This window comes from Sphaerodactylus townsendi, linkage group LG07 (assembly GCF_021028975.2).
Source record: "Sphaerodactylus townsendi isolate TG3544 linkage group LG07, MPM_Stown_v2.3, whole genome shotgun sequence".
Taxonomy (NCBI): Eukaryota; Metazoa; Chordata; class Lepidosauria; order Squamata; family Sphaerodactylidae; genus Sphaerodactylus; species Sphaerodactylus townsendi.
Genome location: NC_059431.1, coordinates 7,871,771 through 7,896,125, shown reverse-complemented (window position 1 = coordinate 7,896,125; position 24,355 = coordinate 7,871,771). Strand labels below are relative to the sequence as shown.

The 24,355-nt window shown below is 46.5% G+C and overlaps 1 protein-coding gene across 2 annotated transcripts in view; it reads right to left on the bottom strand.

Moving 5' to 3' along the window:
* PIK3C3 (phosphatidylinositol 3-kinase catalytic subunit type 3) overlaps positions 1-24,355 on the bottom strand; it is a 115,860-nt gene that overhangs the window by 74,947 nt on the left and 16,558 nt on the right. For both annotated transcript variants that reach the window (XM_048504122.1, XM_048504123.1), the window contains exons 5-15: positions 22,268-22,354; positions 19,896-19,991; positions 18,245-18,316; positions 17,273-17,377; positions 15,511-15,603; positions 12,725-12,910; positions 11,763-11,917; positions 10,214-10,304; positions 7,171-7,238; positions 5,422-5,527; positions 3,969-4,085 (exon numbers count right to left, since the gene is read on the bottom strand). In XM_048504122.1, the coding sequence (XP_048360079.1) occupies positions 3,969-4,085; positions 5,422-5,527; positions 7,171-7,238; positions 10,214-10,304; positions 11,763-11,917; positions 12,725-12,910; positions 15,511-15,603; positions 17,273-17,377; positions 18,245-18,316; positions 19,896-19,991; positions 22,268-22,354 (1,176 nt within the window). The remainder of the gene's footprint in view (positions 1-3,968; positions 4,086-5,421; positions 5,528-7,170; positions 7,239-10,213; positions 10,305-11,762; positions 11,918-12,724; positions 12,911-15,510; positions 15,604-17,272; positions 17,378-18,244; positions 18,317-19,895; positions 19,992-22,267; positions 22,355-24,355) is intronic.

The following is a 24,355-nucleotide window of genomic DNA, read 5'->3' as shown; positions in this document are numbered from 1 at the left end:
TTCAGATTAGCCTGTGCACTCCCACACATGCCAGCTGGGTGACCTTGGGCTAGTCACAGCTTCTTAGAGCTCTCTCAGCCCCACCTACCTGACAGGGTGTTTGTTGTGAGGGGGGAAGGGCAAGGAGATTGTAAGCCCCTTTGAGTCTCCTGCAGGAGAGAAAGGGGGGATATAAATCCAAACTCTCTTCTTCTTCCTCTGACCAGGAGTGGATGTTTCTCCTGATTTCATTTCTTCATTCCCCAAAACACTCCCCATCAGATGGGCTCAGAGTGGCACACAGCAAGATAAATTATACAATCGAAATGAACAATACAAATAGTCAATAATGTTAGATGAAAACCAGATTCTCACAAAAATGACACCCTTCCCATACGTATCAATAACCAGCATAAAATCAATCAACTCATAAAAGAAAAATGAAGCGCAAGAGAGGCGAAGAGGCCGGCTAAGACGGAATACGTTTGCTGCCCTCAACCACATGCCTGGCAGAACAATTCCGTCTTGCAGGCCGGTGGAACTGTGGCAAATCCGGCAGGGTCCTGCTCTTCCACCAGGCTGGGGCCACAACCAAGAAGGCTCTGACTTTTGTATACCTTTAAAGAGGCAGTAGAATGGGTCATATATGGGCCAAGGGATCTGGGAATCTTAGTAGATCACACGAGTCAGCAGCGTGATGCAGCAGCCCGGAAAGCCAATGCGATTCTGGGCTGTATCAATAGGAGTAAAGTGTCTAGTTCAAGGGATGTAATTGTACCTTTCTGTTCTGCATTGGTTAGACCTCACCTGGAATATTGTGTACAATTCTGGGCACTGCAATTCAAGAAGGACATTGATAAGCTGTAATGGGTCCGAAGGAGGGCAACCAAAATGGGAAAAGGTCTGAAATCCATGCCCTACAAGGAGAGACCTAGGGAGCTGGGTATGTTTAGTTTGGTGAGGAGAAGGTCAAGAGGTGACATGATAGCCATGCTTAGATATTTGAAGGATTGTCATGTTGGTGAGGGAGCAAGCTTGTTTTCTGCTGCTCCAGGGATTGTTTTCTGCTGCCCAGAACTGTACACAATATTCCAGGTGAGGTCTAACCAATGCAGACCAGAAAGGTACAATTACATCCCTTGAACTAGGCACTTTACTCCTATTGATACAGCCCAGAATCGCATTGGCTTTCTGGGCTGCTGCATCACGCTGCTGACTCATGTGATCTACTAAGATTCCCAGATCCCTTGGCCCACATATGACCAGGAGTAATTGGCTCAAGGTGAAGGAAAAGAGATTCCACCTAAACATCACGAAAAAACTTCCTGACAGTCAAGGCTGTTCGACAGTGGGATGCACGACCTCGGAGTGCGGTGGAGTCTCCTTCTTCGGAGGTTTTTAAAGAGAGGCTGGGTGGCCATCCGTCAGGAGTGTTCTGATTGTGTGTTCCTGCATGGCAGGGGGATCGACTTGATGGCCCTTGGAGTCTCTTCCAACTCTATGATTCTGATTCTACATGTAATGTGTGCTGGATACTTGGCCCCTACACAAACACACAAAAGTGGCTTATATTGAATCAGACGCTTGATCCGTTGAGGTCAGTAATGCCTATTTTGACTGGAAGCAACAGTCCAGTATTTAAGGTAGAAGTCTTTCACATCGCCGGCTATCTGGTCTTTTAAACTGGAGACATCAAGAATTGAACCTGGGGCTTTCTGCACGCCAAGAAGATGCTCCCCCACTGGGCCTCTGAGCCTCCACACATGCAAGATGTAAAGTTGCAGTTCGACCTTGGAGAGGTTTCCGCCGGAGGTTTTGGCTGAACGCCTGGAAAAGGGGAATTTGCTGTTTTGGTTACCTTTTTTCTCGCTTGTTTGCCTGTGTGAAATATTGTATGAAACCTTTCTTGTTTATATTCTTTTGGCGGGAGCCTGTCTGATGCCCTGTATAAACGGCTACTTGAGATCTGGGCGCCAGTTCTCGCATTGTCTGTGCCTGACTAAGAATGCCAGCTCAATAAAGAACTTAACACGGTTGCTTTTGACTGGACTTTACTGGTTAGCTACAAAAGAGCTGATAGCATGAACTGCGAGAGCCAGCGTGGTGTAGTGGTTAAAAGCAGGTGGATTCTAATCTGGAGAACTGGGTTTGATTCCCCACTCCTCCACCTGAGTGACAGAGGCTTATCTGGTGAACCAGATATGTTTCCACACTCTGACATTCGTGCTGGATGACCTTGGGCTAGAGTCACAGTTCTCTCTGAACTCTCTCAGACCCACCTCCCTCACAAGGTGTCTGTTGTGGGGAGAGGAAGGGACAGGAGCTTGTAAGCCACTTTGAGTGTCCTTACAGGAGAGAAAAGTGGGATATGAATCCAATTTCTTCTTCTTTTCTTCTTTTCTTTTCCTTCTTTTCTTTTCCTTCCTCTTCCTCTTCCTCTTCCTCTTCCTCTTCCTCTTCTTCTAATTAGTGTCCTATCTATGCTGCCCTTCCAAAACAGCAATCATTTATTTCGCTTTGGTTATTTGTTTACTCCTCCTCCCACTCGGCGCAGTGAGCACCCAAGGAGGGCGACAATCCAATACAGTTTAAACTCCGTAATGCACAGAATAGCTAAAAGGGACAGTTTAAGCGACTAACCAAAGCACTCAACAAGCCGAGCCAAAGACAGTGACGAGTTCAGAGAAGGTCTCAAGGGTAGGGGAACTGCCCCACCAATTTTGGACAGCTGTTCTGTAACAAGCAACGGAAAGGCAGATCATGGGTAAATGGAGGACTTCTACTGAATCAGAACATGGGCCACTCAAGGTAGTGTGGCTTCCTCAGTCTGGCTGTGGAGGTCTTTCACATTGCCCCTGACCTGATCCGACGGTCCCTTTAAGGCTTCCGTAGGGCTGTGCGACAGCTTACTCTCACTATGCGAGGCTGAGCCGCAGCGAGAGCTCCCCCTGCTGGGCGACCGTCCAACCCGAGCGGCACCAATACAGTGCCTGCGTGGCCACGTAACTTTGAGGGAAAGTTAAGCTAACCGTTTTAACCGGAGACCCCGAGGATTGAACCTGCATTCGAAGAAAAATTACTCTCCCAGGCTCAAAAAAGGACAGAAATAAAACCATTACCTTTAACGGAAATAATTAAAAGCACTATATCTAACAGCCCAAATATCAACAATGGAAAAATATTCATGAGAAGGTCGCTGGAGGGAGGGGGAGGGTTATGGTTTTTTTGAGGCAGGCAGAGCAATTTTTCTTCTAATATCCATACTGTCTGTGGTTCATTCTTTATATTTACCTTCTGCATTCGAGCCAGACGCTCCACCAATGAGACAAGGAAAGAAATTCCATCACAAGAGGCATAAATCTCAGCCAATAAGCTGGTGGTTCCTGGCCCCTCAATGATGCGGCTGGCCTCCACTCGGGCCAGGGCCTTTTCAGCCTTGGCCCCTGCCTGGTGGAACACTCTCCCTCCAGCTGTCCGGGCCCTGCGGGATCTTGGTGAATTCTGCAGGGCCTGTAAGACTGAGTTGTTCCACCGGGCCTTTGGAGTGTCCAGCCGCTGATTGAAGTGCCCCTTTTATTCCTCCAACTTGGAGTGCCTTTGCCATCTAAAGGATCCACTTTTCAGCTCTGTTTTCCCCCTCTCTGGGAGGGTTTTAATTGGGGTTTTATCGCTGACACCATCTTTGTTAATTACCGCTGTGTTTTAATTTAATTTAATTGGGTTTTGTTTGTATATGCTGTGTGAGGAAATTATGTTGTGCACCGCCTAGAGCCCTTCGGGGATAGGGCGGTATACAAAACCCATAAACAAACAAACAAACAAACAAATAAATGCTCAACTACAGTTGTCCGAAGAACTGAATTAAAGTTTTGCAAGTCCAACAAGGGTGTCAGAAGGTATTCTTGGCCAAGCAGGGGTATTCTCGCATCAAAGCATTTCACAACGGACAAGAATGGATGGGGAGGGGGGAAGGAGGGGATTCAGCCAACCTTTTTTTTCCGATTCCCACTTTCCCGCTGCACGGCCTTCATGAGATGAACCAGCCGATCCACAAACGTCTGCTGAGCTGCCAAGGAGGAGCGCATCACCCTGACAGACTTATCTCCCTGAGCAAACACGGAGGGGGACAGAATTATTCTGCTGTAATTATTCTGCCAGCAACGGGCTCAAAGTGATCATCGCTCTCGAAACAGGAAGATAATAAACCCAAGCGCCCACTTGAGGGGAAGTCGGTGGTCCCCCGGCCCTTTCCCTTTCCCTCAATAAAATGCAATCAAGGGATCCCCGTAGGCTGGCGGCTGGCAATCTGACCTTTCGGCTCTTCTTATGACGGTGTCAACAACAATCATTCCAGATACGACATCGGTGTGAAACTAGTCAATTTATAACTTGAGGGCATGAGGGGGGAAAAATCCCCCAGATCTCTAATTGGGTCTCGCTCCCACAAGTAAGCAAAGAGACAGATCGGAAACACATGAAGAGGACTTATACAGAATCAGACGGTCTGAACATCAAGACCAGCAATTAGGGATTTCGAACAGCACAAGTACCGTGTTTCCCCGAAAATAAGACAGTGTCTTATATTAATTTTTGCTCCCAAAGATGCGCTATGTCTTATTTTCAAGGGATGTCTTATTTTTCTGTGCTCTGTTCGTCGGGCATGCTTCCAAACAAAAACTTTGCTACGTCTTACTTTCGGTGGATGCCTTATATTTCGTACTTCAGCAAAACCTCTACTACGTCTTATTTTCTGGGGATGTCTTATATTCGGGGAAACAGGGTATAACGGCCTGAGGAAAGAAAATATCCAGTTTCGGGGAAGAACTTTGTTCAGGTCTCTTCCCCCAAACAGGCTCAGACTGTTATATTTATTTCAACCCGGGTTTTTACAAAAATCACCAACCCAGCAACCCAGCAAACTGATTCCCCGCTCTGCCACTTGAGTTGTGGAGGCTTATCTGGCGAACTACGGCAGCAGGAAGCGTCCAATTTCCGCCCCATCCGTCCACCGTTTGAGTGGATTCTCTAGAGACTGTTTATGCTTTTAAATGGTTCTCTTGTAATTATCAAAAAAAAATTTAAGGTATCTTACTCGAACATTGCCCAGAGCCCTTCGGGGATAGGTGGTATAATAAGTTGAATGAATGAATGAATGAATGAATGAATGAATGAATGAATGAATGAATGAATGAATGAATGAATGAATGAATGAATGAATGAATGAATGAATGGCACCTGCCATGTTCCGATGGGGGGAGATTCTTGGTTGAAGTAGGAGATTCGGGGGGGGGGGGGGTCTGTGGCTGCCCACCCTCTGAAGATTATTATTACTATTATTATTATTGATTGGATTTGTTGTTCTCAGAAGGATTTCACGAGGGAATGGGGAAAAGGATCAGAGAGAAAAGCGGAATATAAATAAAGACAATGAAGAAGTGTCACCTTTAGTAGAGCTTGGCTGAACCTCCGTGTGACATTCAGGTACATTTCGTGCGTCCTGGGGTCTCTCTGCTGAGTATCTTGATCCTCGCATTCTACAATGACGTACCTGCAAGGAAAAACAGTTGGTACATCTGGATTGGACGGCAGCTACAGACCGCCAAGAAGCCTCAAAATATTATTTCTCATTTATTGATTTATTTAGAAAATGCAGATCCCACCTTTCTACCTTAACAAGGGCTACCAAAGTTGTTAACAAATTAAAAACATACGTAATAAAACCATACCATAAAATAGGATTTTCAAATCTGGGAAATTGGAGCAGATTTTGAAGGCAGGGCCTGGCTGAAGCAGGTCAAACAAAACCTGCCGCAAATTGTCAGACATGAGGATTTATAGCTACATCTGTTTAAACTGCAGTCATGACATTTAGATTTTTGGCTGTAAGGAATGGGAAAGGGTGGTTGGTAGGAAGGAAGGAAGGAAGGAAGGAAGGAAGGAAGGAAGGAAGGAAGGAAGGAAGGAAGGAAGGAAGAAGGCATGAGATCGGAAGGACGAAGGAAGAAGGAAGGAAGGAAGAAGGCATGAGATCGGAAGGACGAAGGAAGAAGGAAGGAAGGAAGAAGGCATGAGATCGGAAGGACGAAGGAAGAAGGAAGGAAGGAAGAAGGCATGAGGAAGGAAGGAAGGAAGGAAGGAAGGAAGGAAGGAAGGAAGGAAGGAAGGAAGGAAGGAAGGAAGGAAGGAAGGAAGGAAGGAAGGAAGGAAGGAAGGAAGGAAGGAAGGAAGGAAGGAAGGAAGGAAGGAAGGTAGGTAGGTAGGTAGGTAGGTAGGTAGGTGATGAGAGAGAGATGTGTGTATGCGTGTGCACATTTAATAAACATCATCATAATGTATTCATAGTCCACAGACTCCATACAATTGGCATAGATGAATAATAGATAAACAGCAATATTACAACTACATGGAATTAAAACAACGATAAAACAGTACTACTAACATATGATACAGAATTATAACTTCATTATCTTAGCCGATCTGATTCTTGTGGGTTCAGATAAAAGCTTTGCAGCATCTAAAGTTCATTTAAAAACTCTGTCCACGAGGAGGATTGTAACCTTCGATTTAGTAATCATACATTGGGCAATTTTGTGTCCAGTAATGACGAAGTAAATTGTTTGAAGACAACAGGAAAGGAACGTCGGGTCTTGTTTAGCAACCTTTTTAAGGAGGGCAAAAGAATTGGCATCTGGTGTAAAGAACCTAACTTAACTTTAGGGAACAACAAAACAGAACAAAAAACCAATATCGGTGTTTGTTCCCCTTTCACAAAAAGCTGAGAATTTTACACTACTGATAATTTGACACTGCTAACCACCTCTGTCGTCTCCCTTCCCTTTGCTGAGGTCCAGCTCGTATTAAAATTAAATAATATGGGACCCAGGTATTAATTAGCATGAGAACTAGTTCTTTCTGATATATGTTAGATTGAAAGGATATTTTAAAGTTGTGGTTTTAAAATATTTATTGTTGTTTTGTGTACTTTACTTCTGGCTCCGCCTACTCCCTCCTTCTTATAGTTACCGTCTTCCACCCTGTACTGAGGACTTGAGTCTTCACATCTCTCAATGTGGCAGAAGGCAAAACCAACTGTGCATTTCCCCTCCCCATGACCCATCCCTGCTACACTGCACAGTCTGATTTCAGCTGTCCGTGCAAAAGAAGAACGATGAACCCCTTCATCAGACTTACCAATATAAGTAGTTCGCCAGCATGGAATTCTTGCACGCTCGGGAGATCAAAAACGTGCAAAGGTCTTGCTACCAGTGAATTTGAATGAACAAATAAACAAACAAAGAGTTATTTATTACAGTAGGAGAGCCATGTTTATCTATCACGGCAAATGAACCAAGTACGTTGAGGCAAGATCCTTCTCCCACAGTAAATCAGGGCCATTCGGAGCAATCCAAACCGCAGCTCTCCTTGTCTTCTTGTGATGATCTCACAAGGTTTTCAGTTTCCATCCCCACCACCCTGGAGGATATGACCCTAAGTTAGACACTGGGCCACTCCAGGTATTTGTGTCCGTGCCCAGAAAAGCCAAATATAACATACTACAATCAATATTCGGGACCGCCTTACCCCATATGTCCCCACTCGGCCTCTGCGTTCAGCAGAGGCCAATTTACTGGTGGTTCCCGGTCCCTCAATGATACGGCTGGCCTCCACCCGGGCCAGGGCTTTTATGGCCCTGGCCCCCGCCTGGTGGAACACTCTTCCTCCAACTGTCCAGGCCCTGCGGGATCTTGGAGAGTTCCGCAGGGCCTGTAAGACCGAGTTGTTCCACCGGGCCTTTGGGGAAGCCAGCCGCTGATGGTGTGCGCCCTTTCTGTCCCTCCCTTTTAACATTCGGGGAGCTTGTGACATTTGGATTTACCGTCCCCCTCTCTGGGAGGGTTTTTATTGATAGTTTTTATTGATAGTTTTAATGCTGGACGCCAAGTGATTTTTGTGGAACGCTGTAATTTTATGTTTTAATGATGTTAACTATATTAATTTTATTGTTATTGTCATTACTGTTTATGTAATACTATTTTGTTGTTCACTGCCCAGAGCCCTCAGGGGATGGGGCGGTATATAAATAGGATAATAAATAAATAAATAAATAAAATATACTAAAAGACTCGAATCATTTTCTTGTATGCAAAAAAGTTAAAAGAATGTTGGGGTTTTTTTATTTCGAGAAAAGAGAAACAGCGTGGTGGAGTGGTCGAAGCGTTGGACTAAGATCTGGGAAACCCATGGGTGATCTCTGGCCAGTCACACACACTCTGCCTAGATCTTGGGAAGAAGAAGGAAGAAGAATGAAGAAGAGGAGTTTGGATTTATACCCCACCTTTCTCTCCTGTAAGGAGACTCAAGGTGGCTGACAAGTTCCTTTCCCTTCCTCTCCCCACAACAGAGGTTGGTGGTGTTGAGAGAGTTCTGAGGGAACTGTGAAGAAAAAGAAGAAGAAAAAGAAAAAAGAAAAAAGAAAAAAGAAGAAAAAGAAAAAGAAAAAGAAAAAGAAGAAGAAAAAGAAGAAGAAGAAAAAGAAGAAGAAGAAAAAGAAGAAGAAGAGGAAGAGGAGGAGGAGGAGGAGGAGGAGGAGTTTGGATTTATATCCCCCTTTCTCTCCTGCAGGAGACTCAAAGGGGCTTTCAATCTCCTTGCCCTTCCCCCCTCACAACAAACACCCTGTGAGGTAGGTGGGGCTGAGAGAGCTCCGAGAAGCTGTGACTAGCCCAAGGTCACCTAGCTGGCATGTGTGGGAGTGTACAGGCTAATCTGAATTCCCCAGATAAGTCTCCGCAGCTCAGGCGGCAGAGCTGGGAATCAAACCTGGTGCCTCCAGATTAGATACATGAGCTCTTAACCGCCTACGCCACTAGCCCAAGGTCACCCAGTGGGAATATAGAAGTGCAGAAACACATCTGGCTCACCAGATAAGCCTCCGCCACTCAAGTGGAGGAGAGGGGAATCAAACCCGGCTCTCCAGATTAGAATTTACCTGCTCTTAACCACTACAGCACGCTGGCTCTGAAGGTTACATGTGTTGCATTTGGATAAGAGACCTCCGAGATATACCAAGGGTGTAACTTGGAGGCCAGCAATGGCAAACCACCGCTAAACGTCACTTGCCTTAAAAACCCTACAGGGTTGCCATAAGTCAGATGTCACTTGATAGCAAACCCCATCCAAATGTGTGGGATTGCGGACAGAGGGTTATGGTGTGGGGGGATACAAAGGACTGTACAAAGACATCAAAAGTCAGCTGCAACTTGACAGCAAAATGATCATGAAACAGAACATATTAGGAAACGGACAGTATTCTTCCCTCCTGCTGAAAGACAAACTTCTTCTTGGAAGCGTCTCTTCCAAAGTTTTCCAGCCCACCAGGGCAGCCCTTCACACCCAGTTCTGCTTGGCCTTATAATGCATCCCCAAGCAGAGGCATATCAGAGGGAAATAGCACCCGGGGCAACACCTGCTCCAGGTGCCCCCCCCCCCACAGCCCACTTGAGCCAGGGGGGGTGCGGGATGACAGCAGCCGGTAGGCCTGCAGCTTGCCGTGACCTTCCAGCTGTTGCCACCCCCACCCCCAGTTCAACATCTATCAGCGTCAGCTCTGCTGCCTCATCTTCAACCTCTTGCGGGGCCAGGCCAAGGGGCACCAGGTGGGCCCGCGAAAGGCTTTGGTCTGCGGGGGAGGGGCATTTTGCGCCCCCCACATGACCAGATAGGTGGCACTTGGTTTACCTTATGTTCCTCTGGCAGGTATGCCCCTGCCCCCAAGGCTCTCCCAAGCTGCTCCTTGTTTAAGGACTACTCTATGTGATGTTTTTAGAGATCAAAGGCTCCCTGCCCAGATGAGCTTACAATCAAAAAGATAGCATAAGGCCAAGATTGGGGCTTACCAACGGTCACTACCATGTTTCCCCGAAAAAAAGACAGGGTCTTATATTAATTTTTGCTCCAAAAGATGCATTAGGACTTATTTTCAGGGGATCTCTTATTTTTTTACCCCTCCCACATGACCAGATCAGCGGCTCCGGGGAATCTGTAACTAGGACTTATTTTTGGAGCAGGGCTTATATTTCAAGCATCCTCCAAAAATCCCGAAAAATCATGCTAGGGTTTATTTGGGGGGTAGGTCTTATTTTCGGGGAAACACGGTATACGCTTGGGGCAAAATTCAAACCAGAGATTTGCCATCTGGTTCACCCAACTGTGACCACTACCCAGCCTTACTTACCTCCAGATTTTCCCCTTCTGCAGGCTCCTTGGCTTTTGTCGTTGAAGGTGGGGAAGATACGAGGGGAAGAGGGCTGGTGATAATCTGGGAACTGGGAAAAATAATATGGTATCAGTGCAGGATGATCACTTCTCCATTTCACTATTCTTTGGGTGAATTCCTCCAAATGGCTCTAATTAAAACATCTAGATCAGGGGTCTGCAACCTGCAGCTCTCCAGATGTTCATGGACTACAGTTCCCATCAGCCCCTGCTACCATGGCCAATTGTATCTAGATCGAGGGAAGTAATTGTACCACTCCACTCTGCAATTGGCCATGGTGGCAGAGGCTGATGGGAGCTGTAGTCCATGAACATCTGGAGAGTCGCAGATTGCAGACCCCTGATCTAGAGTGCCTGCTTCAATATCTGTCTGTGTGTCTGATCTTCCAAAAAAGAGAATCTTGGCTTGTGTTAAGCAGACCCCCACCTTACACCATAAGCAAATGACATGAGAAGCACGGAATACATATTGGTGGTCTAACACTAGTCACAAATACATGCTGCTTCACTAAATGCTTATAATGGCCGCTGGGTGAAGAAAATCAGCTGGCTTGTTAACTGCATCTGTCCCTGAAATTTCCTGAAACAGAAAATGAACACACAGGTCCCAAAACAGATGAGAAACATGGCAGCCAAGCAAGCCAATGCAATTCTGGGATGCATCAATAAAAGTATAGTATCTAGATCGAGGGAAGTAATTGTGCCACTCTACTCTGCAATGGTCAGACCTTACCTAGAGTACTGTGTTCAGTTCTGGGCACCGCAATTTAAGAAGGATATTGACAAGCTGGAACAGGTCCAGAAGAGGACAACCAAAATGGTAAAAGGTCTGGAATCCATGCTCTATGAAGAGAGACTTAAGGACCTGGCAATGTTTAGTCTAGAGAAGCGAAGTTTAAGGGGGGAATGATAGTCATGTTTAAATACTTGAAGGGATGTCACATTGGTGATGCAGCAAGCTTGTTTTCTAGGACATGGAGTAACGGATTCATGGTGCAGGAAAAGAGATTCCACCTAAACATTAGAAAAAACTTCCTGACAGTCAGGGCTGTTCAACAGTGGCATGTGCTACCTTGGAGTGTGGTGGAGTCTTCTCCCTTGGGGGTTTTTAAAGAGAGGCTGGATGACCATCTGACAGGAGTGCTTTAATTGTGTGTTCCTGCATTGCAGGGGGTTGGACCTGATGGCCCTTGGGGTATCTTCCAACTCTATGATTCTATTCTATGAAACCAGAACCCTGAAGGATTTAACACAGTTCTTCAGGGCCTGCAAGGCAGAGCTGTTCCACTGGGCATATGGTTCAGACGTAACCCAATCCTTCCAAATCTCCAAAGATAAGAAGAATCAGTAAGTGGATGAGAGATGACCACAGAAATTCAGGGTTACTACGCAGAGGCAGGCAATGGCAAAGTACCTCAGCCTCTCACTTACCTGGAAAACCCCTTGCTGAGCTCTCCATAACAGGAGCATAAGAGGACAACAGCTCAAGGCTCTGAGAACTCATCTACCTGTCTATTTCCACCGCCGTCGTTCCTGACGTCACCACGCTATCTGATAGGGTACCCTGGCTGTCCTTCTTGGTGGGCTCCAGCCCATTCTTGATGTCATCGAAGTTCTCGTATTTCAGTGCCTGGACGAGCTGTAGAAGGTACATCAGCAGATCCTTGGAAGAAGCCAAAGCAAGAAGATTAGTGAGAAAACTTTTCCGCAGTGCTAGGAAAAGTAGCCGATTGAACTAGCTTATCAAGTAGCCGATTAAACAAGCTTATCCTCTTCTTCTTCTACCACACAGTGGTCAACCAGTTCCCCTTGAGATCCAATAACAGGCAGAAGTCAAGGTCTTCATAAGAACATAAGAAGATCCCTGCTGGATCAGACCAGTGGTCCATCTAGTCTTCCACAGAGTCCAACCAGTTCCTCTTAAGGGCCAACAACAGGGCCTAGAGGTCTGGGTCTTCTCCTGATGTTTTATTGATTCTGACACTGGTATTGTGAGTTTTACTGCCTCTGAACTTGAAAGCCCCCTTCAGAAGAAGAGTTTGGATTTACACCCCATCTTTCTCTCTCATAAGAAGACTTAAGGTGGTTTACGAACACCTCTTCCCTTCCTGTCCCACAACAGACCCCTTGTGAGGTAGGTGAGGCTGAGAGAGTTCCTAAGAACTGTGACTAGCCCCAGGTCACCCGGCCAGCTTCATGTGGAGGAATAGGAAACAAATCCAGTTCACCAGATAAGAGTCTGCCGCTCATGTGGAGGAGTGGGGGATCAAACCCAGTTCTCCAGATCAGAGTCCATCACTCCTACCCACTACACCATGCTTCAGTCATCTTGGCTAGTAGATCTCTACCTGGATTTTTCTGCCACCCCTTCTCCCAACAATTTATTGATAAGCCAACTCGAAACCCAGTGCGGGGTGCAAGATTTTAGACTCCAGGTAAGCTCTGAAAGAAAACCAAACCATTTCCATACCTCGTCGTCGGCCTGCTGCAACCTGGCGACTGCGTAACGACGCACCGTCGGGTTGGTGAACTGAGAGGAGAGAAGCTCCAGAGCATCTTCTACATCCATCGGTTTCCACTTGCCCAGAAGTTCCAACGCTTGCTTGGCTTCTTGCGGGAGGTGCCAGTTGACGCATTTCAAGAATTTTGTCAAGGCCTAGAACAAAAATATAATCACCCACCATTTTGCTTTTCATAATTCAGTGTCCCAAAACGGTACCTTCCAACCAAAGGACCATAGGAAATTCCACAGCAAGAATGAAAAGAAACAGATTTATTGTCACAATAAATTCAAATTCATAGCCACTGTCTTTTGGGGTTTTTTTTTTGGGGGGGGGGGGAGTTTCACATAAAACAGAAGATTGGAGAAACTATATTAGATACTTCTTTACTTGTGCTCCAAATTTACCGAGGGCGTTTCCCCACTTGCCACGCCTCCTCTATGCCAGCAAGCTGCTGCTCTCATGCTGCGATATCACTTCTAGTAGCCCGGAGCTTCCCCACGACCTCGCGCTCTGCGCGGGGTCATCAAAAGGCGCCATTTGGAAGAGTGCCAGGAATGACACACGCTGAGGGGGTGCGACAGCGTCAATAATCCGGTGGTTAAGGTTGTGCACGCCTGCCTGATGAAGTGGGGAGTGCCGGGGGACCCCGCGCTACTTGCCTACAGTAGCAAGGGGCAGAAGGTAAGTGGGAAAACGCCCCAAGTAAAACCACAGAGTTTTCAGCAATTCTTAGAGACAGGTTAATTCTGGTTTTTAGTGGCTTCAGCAAACCTGAAGGGGTTGACGACTTTTCAGAAGTCATTGAAGAGTCCCTTAAGAGACTCCCTCCTTGGAAGGAGATTCCTCACAAACACTGAACTCTTTTCTCCACAGGGCTGAAGATATTGGCTTAGAGGCATCACAATGATTGGTCAAAGGCTAAACCCTTTCTAAAGCTTTCCAGAAGGTTCCAAATCCGATCTCGCGCAGCCCCCTTCATTTATTTCATGAATGCTTCTATCCTGCTTTATTTCCTCGGACTCAGGAGTGCACAAAAACTCTGCCTAACTTTATTCCACCCTTTCCCAGAGAATTTCACAGTGGCATCACACGGGTTTCCCTTCCTGCTTTCATCCTGTCTTGCAGTGAGAAGAAGAAGAAGAGTTTGGATTTATATCCCCCCTTTCTCTCCTGCAGGAGACTTAAAGGGGCTTACAATCTCCTTGCCCTTCCCCCCTCACAACAAACACCCTGTAAGGTACGTGGGGCTGAGAGAGCTCCAAGAAGCTGTGACTAGCCCAAGGTCATCCAGCTGGCGTGTGTGGGAATGCACAGGCTAATCTGAATTCCCCAGATAAGCCTCCACAGCTCAGGCGGCAGAGCGGGGAATCAAACCCGGTTCCTCCAGATTAGATACATGAGCTCTTAACCTCCTACGCCACTGCTGCTCTGAGGTAGATTGGGCAGAGATTACAACCAGTCCAAAGGCGCCCAGATAATGTTATGGCCAAGTGGGGATCGGAGCTTGGGTCTTCACCAGCAATCCTCACCACTACAGCAGACTGGCCCTCTGTTAAATTTGCTACTCTACCATTCCACACAATTGTCTTTATTTCTCAGCCCCTACAGCCCCCTGTTTTTCCACATCATAGCTTCCTCTGAATCCTTCAGCCTCAGAACTATTCCAGCATGTCTAGCAAGACCCAGGACCTGATGCAGTTCCAACAGGGCCTGTAAGACAGCTATTCCACCAGGTTTTCCCAGCTGTGGTTTTTCCATATGCCTGACCTCTCTCTCTCTTCACCCCTTTCCCCCTCCAGCTTTTGGGTTATTTATTGCAGTTACATTGCTGCCATCAGGTTTTTAATAGGGTTTTTAATTAATTATGTGTGGTATTAATTATGTGTATTAACTAATTATGTGTATTAATTACTTAATTAATCATGTGTAGTAATTTTGTGTGGTTGTTGTTTTACGCATTTAGAGAAGAGTTTGGATTTATATCCTCTTTTTCTCTCCTGTAAGGAGACTCAAAGGGGCTTACAATCTCCTTTCTCTTCCCCCCTCACAACAAGCACCCTGTGAATAGGTGGGGCTGAGAGCTCCGAAGAACTGTGACTCGCCCAAGGACACCCAGCTGCGTTGGAGTGCACAAGGAGAAGAAGAAGAAGAAGAAGAAGAGTTTGGATTTATATCCCCCCTTTCTCTCCTGTAAGAAGACTCAAAGGGGCCTACAATCTCCTTTCCCTTCCCCCTCACAACAAACACCCTGTGAGGTGGGTGGGGCTGAGAGAGCTCCGAAAAGCTGTGACTAGCCCAAGGTCACCCAGCTGGCATGTGTTGGAGTGCACAAACTAATCTGGTTCCCCAGATAAGCCTCCACAGCTCAGGCGGCAGAGCTGGGAATCAAACCCGGTTCCTCCAGACCAGAGTGCACCTGCTCTTAGCCACTTTGCCACTGCTACTCCAAGCTAATCTGTGGAGGCTTATCTCCACAGCTCAAGTGGCAGAGGGGGAATCAAACCCAGTTCCTCAGATTAGAGTGCACCTGCTCTTAACCACTACACCACACTGGATTTCTGGATTTCTTGGAAGCCGTAAATAAAATTGGAAGCAGTAAATAAAATTTCCCCTCCCTCCATTAACGTCTTCATGGTCAGATGAGGAAAGTGTTGGTAGGTTTTCAAAGATGTTGAAATCTACAGTAACACGGTGACATAGCACGAAAGAGGGGGGAATACGCTTTTTGAGAAAAAAGATGTATGATCTGTACCTTTTCTTGATTAGTGAGATAATATCGGAATTTCCAGACAAGATCCTGTTCTTCATATGTCAGCTGTTTCGTTGGAGGATAGCTCACTATGATCTAAAGAAAAAGGACACGCATTGCCCTGTTTCCATTTTTAGCATCCCCTCTAGCCATAAGGGGGCTACCAACTGATAGAAACACGTGTGCTGCTCTGTGGCTATATTCTATACAATTTTGACACATATAAGCATACACATACAATATGCAATACTGAGTGCTAATACACTTAAATGACAGGTAAGTCTCTTTGGGAGAAGTCAAACAATTGTAATGATCAGTGCAAGGCTGTCCCGTTCATAGTATTAAAGGATACAGTCTTATTGTTATTTTCATTCGCTGTATATCTTATATCCCATGTGCAATTCTTATTCTTTGAGTCCATGGTCAATTTGCTGCTCTCGGGACATGTATATGCTCATCATATCCACATCTCAAGCAAATCTGTATTCTCCCTCCGGAGACATTCCCGTGCAGCAATTAAAGGAGCCTTATCTTATCTTTAAAGGGCGCACGTATTTTCATTCATTATTTTGGCTACCAACTGATCACAAACGAAAAATGAACAAAATATAACGCAGTCCAAAGACCCGCACTTTTCAAAGGTTTGCTTTTGCTGGAAGGAGCCAATCTGTCTCTTCTCCCTCCAAAAAAGAAAAAAAAGGCTCCACATCCCTGCTGAAGAATGTCTGGGGAGTAGAAAGGGATTTGTTGAAAATGAGAAAGCACCACAGATTGCAGGAGGGTCTGTGGCTCATCGGTAGAGAATCTCCATAGTATGCAGAGGGTCCCAGGTTCAAACCCCAACCTCTCCAGTTAGAAGGACAAGGCAATAGAGCAGTGATGGCGAACCTTTTTGAGACTGAGGCCCTTTCCGCACGGGCCAACAACGACGCCCTGGGGACGGCAAAAACACCGTCCCCAGGGAGCCGTTCGCACAGGCGGCGCTGCCAAAACGCAGCAGCACCGACCTGGCTCCCTTCTCCCTTCCCCAGGGCGGCCTCAGGCCGCCTCCAAAAACCTCCCTCCTGGAGGGAGGTTTTTGCACAACAGCGTATTCCCGGCGGCGCGGTGCGAACGGCACCGCCGGGAATGCGCTGTTGTCCCCGTCCCTCTCCCACTCACCTCGTCGCCATCGTCGCCCTGCTGGCCTCCGAAGGCCCCGCCTCGCTGTCCTCCGACCCACCTCCCTCGCTGTCCTCCGACCCGCCTCCGTGCGGAAGGGGCCATAGTGCCCAAATTTCAACCCAAACTCCACTTATTTATCGCAAAGTGCCAACCCGGCAATTTAGCCTGAATGCTGAGGTTTTAGTTTAGAAAAAAACGGTTGGCTCCCTCTTCCTTCGCCCCACCCGGTCGAGCAGGGGCCAGCCTGCTGTAGCCTCCAGCAAGTCCCACGCGCACCGCTCTGTTCCTCTCTAGCATCTCTGCCTCCTCTGCGCCCTCCCCCTCGAGCAGCAGTCAGCTGGAGCACAGGCACCAGGCCCACCAGCTGAGTCCTCCCTGCTCACTGTGGTTCGTGCACATTGTGCTCAGTGGCCCAGGCCAGCCTAGATGTGTGTGTGGGGGGGGGTGTGTGTGTGATTTTCCGCATCCCACATGACAAACTCTGTGCGCGTGCCCACAGAGAGGGCTCCGAGTGCCACCTCTGGCACCAGTGCCATAGGTTCGCCATCACTGCAATAGAGGATATGAAAGAATTCAGTGGAAACGTTACTAGATGGCTCACATTTAGCTGATCTCGCGTGGCAGCGTTTGGCTTGAGGTCGTGATCAGAAGGTCCGCTTCGTAAGCTTCGAGCCAGTTTGTGGTGTTTGCTTTCTACTAGGTTCTCCTGTTTTGCACGGGGGAGGAGAAACAGGCGTCAGCAGTTAATCCTGAAATTTTATTTAAAAAGAACAAGAAAACATGCAAAACCAAAGTGCAAAAACAAAGCTCAAGATAACCATCATTTCCAAACATGTGTTCCTGCACGGAAATTTTTCTATATGATGATGGAGAAGAAGAAGAAGAAGAAGAAGAAGAGTTTAAATTTATATCCCACCTTTCTCTCCTGTAAGGAGACAAAGTGGCTTACAAGCTCCTTTCCCTTCCTCTCCCTACAACAGACACCTTGTGAGGTAGGTGGGGCTGAGAGAGTTCTGAAGAACCATGACTAGCCCAAGGTCACTCAGCAGGAATGTAGGAGTGTGGAAACATATCTGGTTCACCAGATAAGCCTCAGCCACTCAGGTGGGGGAGTGGGGAATCAAACCCGGTTCTCCAGATTAGACTCCACCTGCTCTGCTCTTAACCACTACACCACGCTGGGTTCTTATTTGTACAAAAATCAAACACCTGTCTCTCCTACGCAGCAGTGGCGTAGGAGGTTAAGAGCTCATGTATCTAATCTGGAGGAACCGGGTTTGATTCCCAGCTCTGCCACCTGAGCTGTGGAAGCTTATCTGGGGAATTCAGATTAGCCTGTACACTCCCACACATGCCAGCTGCGTGACCTTGGGCTAGTCACAGCTTCTCGGAGCTCTCTCAGCCCCACCCACCTCACAGGGTGTTTGTTGTGAGCGGGGAAGGGCAAGGAGATTGTAAGCCCCTTTGAGTCTCCTACAGGAGAGAAAGGGGGGATATAAATCCAAACTCTTCTTCTTCTTACCACTCTAGCATCCTACCCCCTACCAGCAATGTTTTGCAGACAATGACTTACCATAGACATCTGCGGATCGGGAACCTTCACAATCTCTGAGCTTGTTAAAATTGGAGAGGACTCATCACCATCCTAGACGACAAAGTAAAAAGGAGCTGACAACTAGTGGCTTTGGAGGTTAACGGACTCTTTTAATAACAAGATTTAGTAGATAAAAGTGTGATACCTATAAAGACACAACTGTACCTAGAGGTCTACTTCTCAGAATTAATACTCGACGCAGACTAATTTGGGAGTCCTTACAATAAATGTACTCATTGTAACTTACATGTTCGGCACCTACCTGTGATGTTAAACTGTTTTAGGTAACTGGTTGTTGTGGGTTTTCTGGGCTGTGAAAGTTTATTGTGAAAGTGTATTGTCGAAGGCTTTCATGGCCGGATTCAACTGGCTCTGGTGGGTTTTCCGGGCTGTGTGGCCGTGGTCTGGTGGATCTTGTTCCTAACGTTTCGCCTGCATCTGTGGCCGGTATCTTCAGAGGTGTATCACAGAGAGAGGTCTGTTACACACTGTGATACACCTCTGAAGATGCCCGTCACAGATGCAGGCGAAACGTTAGGAACGTTACCTTGAAGCTGGCTGGACAACATCAGGCCTGCTACTTTCTCTCAGTGTAAACTACCTCACAGGGTTGTTGTCATGATAGAATTGGGAATGGAGGATCCATAAATGTCACCTGCAGCTCCTAGGAGGAGGTTTTCGTGGGACAAAAGTCCACCAGGTTGGTCTGTAGGAGCACCAAGAATGGTCTAAAAAGCTGCACTGTAGAACAGACTTATCTCTTTATCTACTAAGCATAAGGGAGAACTGTCTATCAGAGTCCCCAGTGCAGCGCTTCAGGGCATCATGGTGCCAACCAACCTCTTTCCTTGGACCCAACAAGTGGGTGGGGCTCTTGCTCAGCAAGGCTTCTGATTGGCTGTGCAGCATGTTAAAACCATTGCTTTAAAAACCCCTCCCTCCCCTCCCTTGCATGCCACCCCTCCCTCCCCTTCCACTAGGATGGGTGGGCCAGGTCCAGATGCCAAGCCCCCTCCCTCCCCTCCTTTGCATGCCACCCCTCCCCTCCCTTCCCTCCTTTGCATGCCACCCCTCCCCTCCAATTGACCATGGTGGCAGGGGCTGATGAGAATTGTAGTCCATGAACATCTGGAGAGCCGCAGGTTGCAGGCTTCTACTTTAGCAGCATCTGCCAACACACTACAAGGATTTTTACAGTGGGACAGAAGGTAAACTGAGGCAGCCATCGTGTGGTACGCTCCACCTCTGGCCACAGCCATTTTGTGTTCTACATCATAGGATTCCAGCAAGATAATAGCTTTAAGGTGCTCTGTTTTTCCTTTCGTGGAGGGCAGGGAAGGAAGACAACGGGGAGCAGCCAAGACGATAAATCTCCCGACTTCTTAAATCACATTTATTAAAACTCTGCCATCTTGAAGAGTGTTACAGAATGATTGGAACCTGTAATCACTCCGAAACTCGAGCATGCAATTTGCATGCAGTCAAAAGCATCTGCCAGCTGGCAGCTGTCTCCCGTTACCTTGGAAGAAAACCCACCCCAGTAGGAAGACACGTTTAAAAAGATGTACACACAACCGATTTGAGGAGCGCACGCTTCCGAGAAAGCAGACACACAACCAAAGTCGCCTACCTTCTCGTAATACACTATCGCATATTCCTTGTCGTCGTATTTTGCGCAGCGGAACTCAATCATCAGATACATAAAATTAGAGCTTCGCTTCTCACTCTGCATTAAAAGAAAAGGGGAAGGGAAAAAAATCACAGGTAAGAACTGACGGTAATTTTATTAGAAGAAGAAGAAGAAGAAGAAGAAGAAGAAGAAGAAGAAGAAGAAGAAGAAGAAGAAGAAGAGAAGAGGAGGAGGAGGAGGAGGGAGGGAGGAGGAGGAGGAGGAGGAGGAGGAGGAGGAGGAGTTTGGATTTATATCCCCCCTTTCTCTCCTGCAGGAAACTCAAAGGGGCTTACAATCTCCTTGCCCTTCCCCTCTCACATCAAACACCCTGTGAGGTAGGTGGGGCTGAGAGAGCTCCGAGAAGCTGTGTTTGAGCAGCTTTAAGGTCACCCGGCAGCATGGGTGGAGAGTGCCACAGGCTAATCTAGATTCCTGAGACAGGCCTCCACAGCTCAAGCGGCAGAGCTGCAGGGGAGCAGTAAAGCACGTTTCCTCCAGATGGGCTTACGAGCTCTTAACCTCCTACGCCACTGCTGCATTACTTTTTTTAAAATGTAAAACATTTCTATGTTGCCTTCCCACCCAAATTGGGTCGCCATGGCAGCAAACATCAGGCATTAAAACATTTACAGTGTAAGAAGAAAGGGCAAAAAATAGTGTTCAGGATCTTCCTTCGTGGACCAAAGGAAAGATGTATCACTTGTGGATCCAGTTAACTGCTGGTGAAGTGACATCAGGGGCCAAGTTCTCCCATAGGTATTGACGCCAAAATTAACCTCATGCCCCCAAAAGATCAGTCACAGAATCCTCTCTTCAAAATTTGTTCTGGGGAAACTAATCTCTTTAGTCTGGAGCTCAGCTCCAATTCTGGGTAATGGCAGGCCCAGGCTGGAGGTTGGCAACAATAGCTGGGAGGGCAGTGCACGAATGCTTTCTCTCTCCCACCAACCCACACACAAGGCTACCGTCTACTCCTAAAGGGATTCACCTCATGTTCTCAAGACAGGCTGGGATAATTACCCCTTGCAACTAGTTTTCTACCTACAAGGAACCTCACACATAGGGGATTTATTTATTTATAGATTTTGCATCCCGTCCTTCCCTTCACAGGCTCATGGCAATTTACAACAGATATAAATTAATTACAGTAAATAATCGATTAAAACTATTCCCATAATTGAGAAGAGAAGAAGAGGAGTTGGATTTATACCCTGCCTTTAAGTGTTTAATTGATTTTAACTGTTTTGATAGGAATGTTGTATTTTAACGTTTAATTGATTATTGCACTTTTTATGTTGTAACCTGTCCAGTATTATAATAATAATACAATATAAATAATTTATATATACATACATACATACATACATACATACATACATACATACATACATACATACATACATACATACATACATACGGTGTCTCAAGGCGGCTTACAAATTCCTTTTCCCTTTTTTCCGCACAGCAGACACCTTAAAATGGGGCTGGAAAAGATCTGAGAGAACTGTGATTAGCCCAAGGTCACTCATCAGGCTTTATATGTAGGAGCGGGGAAACAAATCCAGTTCACCAGATAAGAGTCCGCCACTCACATGCAGGAATGGGGAATCAAATCCGGTTCGCCAGAATAGAATCCACCTGCTCTTAACCGAAGCCAAATAGAAGTAACAACAATATAACAATTTCACACAGTCCACATTTTGGAGGAGATAAACATAGGCGGAAAAAAGTTGGGAGACCGGATGGCAATAACCATATGCGGGGTGGAACCGTTTTGGCCCCTTCCGCACATGCAGAATAATGCCCTTTCAATCCACTTTCAATGCACTTTGCAGCTGGATTTTACTGTGTGAAATAGCAAAATCCCCTTGCAAACAATTGTGAAAGTGGATTGAAAGGGCATTATTCTGCATGTGCGGAAGGGGCCTCTGTCTTACAGGCCCTGCGAAACAGCATCAAATATCACAGGGCCCGGGTCTCACTTCTCCAAGCATTCCACCAGGTTGGCGCCAGGGCCAAAAAGCCCTTTTGCATATTGATGATTTCCTGCAGCACGCTGCAAAACTCAGCCAAGCTCCCCCATGAACCCTGCAGAAGAAGATCAGTAATTAGGTGGGCGAGATGTACTCCAGAGAAGATCAGCAGATGTTCTTATTGATCCACCACGTTCCCAAACAGCTGCAAAGTCCCAGAGCACCATTTGAAAGGCCACCAGCCAGAGAACTGAGCTTTGCTCAAGGCACAGAGAGAAAATACAATAAAATTAAATTAAAAAAAACTCTAGTCAGATCTTGAAGCTCATTAAGAACCTGACGCACGCCACGACCTACCTCATTGATCATTTCGATTTCTCGAAAGGTTAGCCTGTCCAGCCAGTCTACTTTCACCATGTGACCTTGCCGGTGAGACTTGGTGAGCTGCCAACAGAAGAAATATAGAGATGCATTATTTAAATCGTTGCAGGTAGGGAGGGGAGAAATTATCCTTACGACTCATCACGTCGATCATGGGGGTGCAAGGAGAAGAATATGCACAATTCGACACGAAGTACATTTCACAGAATTCAGACATGCTGAACGGTCATTGCGTACAAAAGATTAATAACACAACCATCCCGGTGGGAAAGGCCAAGGTAAATCAGGGTAGCTGCACGCATGTCCACACTGAAGGCGACCACAAACCAATATAAGGTGCAAACGTGTGCAATTTCAATTAAATAGCAGTGCAGTGCCATCCAGCTAAAGCGATATAGTTCAATTATAAGCAGAAAACCTATATTCAGCTCACAATTAAGGTGACAACCTCACAGATAGTTGGGCAAGATTTATTTATTTATTTATTTATCTATTTATTTATTGGTTAGGTTTATATACCGCCCTCCCCTGGAGGGCTCAGGGCAGTGAACAACATATAGAATAGAGCACATATGTCAAACTAAAATCCGTTAAATATCAATTAATATAGGCTCTAACAAAATAAACCCCACCCCATTAAAATGCAGCATTATTAAGATCAACATAAAAGATGGCAGCTACTATCAATTCCCTTAAAAACCAGAGGGAAGGGGCGGCAGGATCCACTTGATATTATAAGGAGGGAGGGCCCATCAGCAGCTAGTCTCCCCAAAGGTCCGGCGGAACAGCTCAGTCTTATAGACCCTGCGGAACTCATTAAGATCCTGCAGGGCCCGGACAGCTGGAGGAAGAGTGTTCCACCAGGCAGGGGCCAGAGCTGTAAAGTGTACGTGTCTCAAGGCCAAACAGTACAATAAATCACAAATCCAAAAATCCACTATTTGGACTTAAGAACATAAGAACATAAGAACAGGCCAGCTGGATCAGACCAAGGTCCATCTAGTCCAGCTCTCTGCTACTCGCAGTGGCCCACCAGGTGCCTTTGGGAGCTCACATGTAGGATGTGAACGCAATGGCCTTCTGCGGCTGTTGCTCCCGATCACCTGGTCTGTTAAGGCATTTGCAATCTCAGATCAAAGAGGATCAAGATTGGTAGCCATAAATCGACTTCTCCTCCATAAATCTGTCCAAGCCCCTTTTAAAGCTATCCAGGTTATTGGCCATCACCACCTCCTGTGGCAGCATATTCCAAACACCAATCACACGTTGCGTGAAGAAGTGTTTCCTTTTATTAGTCCTAATTCTTCCCCCCAGCATTTTCAATGAATGCCCCACCCTGGTTCCAGTATTGTGAGAAAGAGAGAAAAATTTCTCTCTGTCAACATTTTCTACCCCATGCATAATTTGATAGACTTCAATCATATCCCCCCTCAGCCGCCTCCTCTCCAAACTAAAGAGTCCCAAACGCTGCAGCCTCTCCTCATAAGGAAGGTGCTCCAATCCTTCAATCATCCTTTTGCTGCCCTTCTCTGCACTTTTTTCTATCTCCTCAATATCCTTTTTTTTTTTGAGATGCGGCTACCATGAACTGGACACAGTACTCCGGCGCGGGTCGCATCTCACTGCTTTATATAAGGGCATGACAATCTTTGCAGTTTTATTATCAATTCCTTTTCTAACATCCCCAGCATAGAGTTTGTCTTTTTCACAGCCGTTATGCATTGAGTTGACATTCCCATGGAACTAATAACTAAGATACCTAAATCCCTTTCCTGGTCTGTGACTGATAGCACTGACCCCTGTAGTGTGTGTATGTGGTTTGGATTTTTGCCCCTATGTGCATCACTTACATTTTGCTACATTGAACTGCATTTGCCATTTCTGAGCCCACTCATCTAATTTATCAAGGTCCGCTGGAATTTTCTCATAGTCCTTTGTGGTTCTCACCAATCTCTCTTTACATAATTTGGTATCATCTGCAAACTTGGCCACCCACCCTACTTCCAGGCAGGTCATTTATGAATAGGTTAAAGAGCACTGGTCCCAAACTGATCCTGGGGGACA